This window comes from Apis dorsata, unplaced genomic scaffold (genome assembly GCF_000469605.1).
Source record: "Apis dorsata unplaced genomic scaffold, Apis dorsata 1.3 scaffold_156, whole genome shotgun sequence".
Classification (NCBI taxonomy): domain Eukaryota; kingdom Metazoa; phylum Arthropoda; class Insecta; order Hymenoptera; family Apidae; genus Apis; species Apis dorsata.
Window position 1 is genome coordinate 120,487 of NW_006263446.1, and position 4,980 is coordinate 125,466.

Below are 4,980 nucleotides of genomic sequence, written 5' to 3' on the forward strand. Positions count from 1 at the left end.
TAATGATAATATTATTTTCAGTACATCTTTTTTTTATTTTTTTAATACCAAAATTAATGCAATTTAACGGGTTTTTTTTTTTATGTACTTTAAAATTGATCATGGTTGTTTCATGTGATATACATACTATCTAGAATTATTTGTATGTATACAATTTTTCATATTAATTAATTTTACTTAATATTTTTACTATTAATGTATANTTAATATATTATGTATATTAATTATATATTAATATGTATATTAATATATAATTATTATCGACTCTTTATTTTTTTCTTAAATTATAAATAATTCGATAATGATGGTAATAATTTTAATGATAATATTATTTTCAGTTCATCTTTTTTTTATTTTTTTAATACCAAAATTAATGCAATTTAACGGGTTTTTTTTTTTATGTACTTTAAAATTGATCATGGTTGTTTCATGTGATATACATACTATCTAGAATTATTTGTATGTATACAATTTTTCATATTAATTAATTTTACTTAATATTTTTACTATTAATGTATACCGTTTAAAATAATTTAAATATCATATTGTAACAGAAATGGAAAGTTAAATATTCTGACGAATGTAACAAATCAATTACAATTTACAAATTTTGATGAAAATTATTATCTGGAGACAGAATTAATTAATGGTTATAAAAATATGTATAATTATAATTTCTGAATAAAAATCTTGAGAATAAAAAATCTGCAATCAGTCAATTTTGATTTGTCGTGCACGATAGGAATGTATCTTGTAGAATTTTTTATACAAAAATTTTAAGCATACTCTTGAAACTCTTGAAACAGGTGGACAAACTAAGGAAGAGGTGATTGAAACGAACGAGAGACTAAGAATCGTGAGGATACGCCTCGATGGAAGTTACGAGATTGCGAAACGTGCCCTCGTTGAACTTATGTGCAAATATACCGACAGCAAGCAAGTACGCAACGTGTTTCAACGTTACAACCTCTTAAAACTAATGATTAAGGTAACCATAATTCTTTCTTTTCAAGAAATATTCGTATTGAACAAAAACTGATTGCAACATATTTCAACTTAACTATTTCAACCCTTATATATTCAAAATTTGAGAGAAATTTAAACTCTATCTAAGCTGATCTAAAATTCTAAAATCCATTAAAATTTCTTTTTCATATATTAAGCCTGTATTCTCATAATCTAATTCAATGTTTGAATCTGAAAATTAACTTTAGCCTAATTTTAACAGATTTTTAATAAATATTTGTATATGGATGTGTGTGGTCCTCTTCTTTTTTCAGGATGTGATCAAGTTGGAGACCCAATATTGGACTCTGGTGGATATACCGAAGCAGGAGAAACAGGAGACCGTGCCTGCCTTTGTCCTGCGCGCCTGTTCCATTATGGAGAAGACCCACAAAAGCGGGGAAGGTGTGAAGACTTCGGCCCGACTGGCCGAAGAAGCTGAAACCAAGAGAGAACGCATTGAAAGACTCGAGAGTGAGTTGAAAATTTTTTTAAAAATATATAATCAGAGTACTTACCTTTAGAAGGTCAATTATAGAGATAAGAAAAGTACACAAATACAAAAATGTAGTCGAATTGTAATGGAGAGTTTATTTACTTCGAGTTATAAGGATATATTAAAGTTTACGTTAGATAGATATCTCTGTCACGATTATGAGCATCTGATTCTATTTCACTCTCACTTCATCCAACTTAAATTGCTTAATAAGTCTGGAATTCAACTACGAATAACTTTCAAAACTTTTTCTACACCAACTTTTATGTTTATTTTTGGATTGAAGAATGAACTTTCAAAGTTCCATGAATATAATAACACTCCATATATATATATATATTAAGAGAAATTTGTAGACAAGACAGATATAGATGCTTAAAATTTTAGGTCTATAATTTTTTAAATTTAAATGAAACAAAAGATCAAATTTATTGTTTAATTTATTATTTTATGGAAAAGAAAATAAAACGTTTAATCGTGAACGCGAGCAATCTTTCAAATTGTTGGACAAATTGTAAGGAAAAGACACAACTCGATGGCTGTCGCTTGGAAAGTTTCCAAGCATGAATAATATATTACCTACTATCATACGTGCTCGATAGGGACAAGAAGAGATCGGTTATGGTATTCTGACGGTATTGTCATTCAACATTATTGTACGTACTTCAAATTTATCCTCATAGAAAAGCCATAATATATTTAGTAAAAGTAATACTAGCTTTATATTTTATAAAAGTAATGCTAGGTTTATTATTCATAATTTTAATCTAAAATTCATTTTAACCGAATGCAACTTATGCTTATTCATTATTGATTTATCTCTATATCGACTTGTTTCAATATGCACAGGTATGACAACAGCCCAAATCGAAGCAGAGAACACGCAAATGACTAACGACCTTTATAGATTATTGAAAAAATATACAGGACTCAGAAATCTCATCCGAGATTTAAAGGTATATACAAGTGAACCAAGTACAACTAACTCTTCTTTTTGCACATTCATCGAAGCTGAATGTGAAGTAATGAATAAATAATCTTCAAGAATATATTTGAAACATCTCTGAAGAATTATTAACAGTAGCTTATTATATTTTGTAAAATGTCAAGAAAGAATTTCTTATTTGTAACTTGTCTCACCTGTATTGTTCAATTGAATTAATCAGTATCCAGTTATTAAACCACCTTATTTTATATATATATATTTACCCATATATTTTTTATTATACATATTGTATTATTTGAATTGAAAAGAAACAGAAGCTTATGAGAAGATTTATTATCAAGTTACATAGTTTGGAAAGAAATATAGAATGATATTATTTGAAAATTAACAAGTTACATGTATATAAGGAATATTTGATGATTAAAACTTAATGAAATTTATATTTATACTTTTACCAAACTAGTTATATTATATGAAAGAATATATTTATAATCATAACTTTTATCTTTTTTTTTTTTTTTTTTAGTTAAAATACTTTAACTTAATATTTTTTTTATTTTTCAATAAAAAGAATTCTATGAATCTTTTTAATTTTTAAATAAAATAAAGAAATCTTTGCTTTTTATAAATCTAAAATCTAGGCCCAATAAGAATCATCACAAAAAGAAATGATACCTCTCACTTATAACTAGATAAAACTATCTTAAATTAAAAGTAAAATTACCAATCTTTCTTCAACCAAAGAAGATCAAACACAATTTTATTCATCTTTCTCTCCTAATTATCACTCTATGCAACTCTACTAATCAAGATCCAATTTATCACCTTGATAACATTAATATATCATCTGCTACAGGAGGAGTACAATAGCTCAAAAGTGTATCCAATCTTTCCTCGTTATCCAATCCTAAAGGACATGATCAAGGATATAATGCACAACCCAGACTATATGGAGGTCTGTCACGAGGTGGATCAAGCATAGCGGCCAGACCCCCTCCACCGTTCTCCACGTATGACCTTGTAAATTTCAAGGTCTTAGCGTGGACGTTGGTGAAGGGGGTGAACCGGAAACGAGCCTGGACATGGCTTACTTCATCCATGGTGAACTATATTCGCCATATACCAATTCTGTAAATTTCTTTCACATCTTGATAATATCCTCTTTATGAACATTTATATACATATCTGTGTTTGTTGCACGCTGATCAAAATGATAATTTATCATATCGTTATATTATTTATTTGATTGTGTACCGATACAAAAATTTATGAGGAATCACATATATACATATATCACGTGTTACATGTTATTTTCAAGTTAATTTGAATATTCTATTTATAGTTTGTGAATGTGAGTATGTGAATTAAAGAAATAATAATAGAGAATGTTGTGTGAAGACAGAAGTAAAAGAAGAGATTTTATTAACAAGTTTATATAATTGCGAAGGGAAGATTCTTTTGAAGCATGTTGGAATGATGCTTTTAGTGTAATCGAGTCGTGTATTTATTCGAAATCATCAGAGATCTGTTACTTGCCAATGATGTTAGCGAACGAATTTGAATCCAATGATGAAATCCATTAATTACACTGTCAAATAATTCACAAAATTTCAATTCAAAGGAAAGATGGATTTGTTGGTATTTTCAAAAATTTTGAAAAAAATATTTGTATTTTCCAAATTACCTATTTCAAATATTCTTATTTACCACACACTGTCAAAGAGTAAACAAGCAATATTACACAAGCATAAAAAATAAAAAGAAAAAGAAAAAAAAATAAAAAAAAACACCAAGTAATAAAATGAGAAGTAATTCCAACACACAAAGAAGAAATAAAAATTGATCATCATAGTTTCTTAATTCCAATCGGAATAGCCGCTTGCACGTTGAAACACAAAAAAAATACGAGATTACACCTTCGTCGTTTCACGCGACGAGAATGGTGTAGAATTTTTATTAAGGCAGCTAAAAATGTCGCTCATCACAGGAAAAAAATCCTGCAAATGTTAGATAAGATGCGCCCTCCCCATCGTTGACTGTTTGTGCGAGTGTCTTTGTGTGAACAAATTATACCATATCGTATGCTCGTGGGTATGCTTATTTGGAATAGAAGAGAAGAAATTGTTTAACCTGTTAACCGGAATTATTATTCATTCAAAATCTTCAACATTCGCTAAAATCAAAATTAATTCCAAGATCAAAACACAACAATTGTGTTATTACACTTTTGTTTGCAATTATTTTATATTGAAAATTTACTTATTTTTCAACCCAGATTTTCAATCCTGTATTATTATAGCTTCGTTTGCAATTATTTTTTCACTTGTCAAGTATGCACTTTTATACAAAAAAAAAGATTTAAGATTTAATTTATTTAGTTATTACAGAAGGAATTTTACATTGATCTAGAAGAATAAATTTCGATCAAATTACTTTAACAGAAGAGATTTAGCAAGAGTAATAACAGAAAGAATTATTTCTATGATCTTATTCTTAAAAAAAAAAAAAAAAAAAAAAAAAAAAAAAAAAAAAA

General features: G+C 27.5%; 1 protein-coding gene across 2 annotated transcripts in view; it reads left to right on the forward strand.

The window, feature by feature from the left end:
* Window positions 1–4,350, forward strand: part of LOC102674958 — a 123,756-nt gene extending 119,406 nt beyond the window's left edge. For both annotated transcript variants that reach the window (XM_006613508.2, XM_006613509.2), the window contains 4 exons: window positions 807–988; window positions 1,281–1,479; window positions 2,351–2,457; window positions 3,304–4,350. In XM_006613508.2, the coding sequence (XP_006613571.1) occupies window positions 807–988; window positions 1,281–1,479; window positions 2,351–2,457; window positions 3,304–3,429 (614 nt within the window). In that variant the 3' untranslated portion in view covers window positions 3,430–4,350. The remainder of the gene's footprint in view (window positions 1–806; window positions 989–1,280; window positions 1,480–2,350; window positions 2,458–3,303) is intronic.
* Window positions 4,351–4,980: the final 630 nt, after the last annotated feature.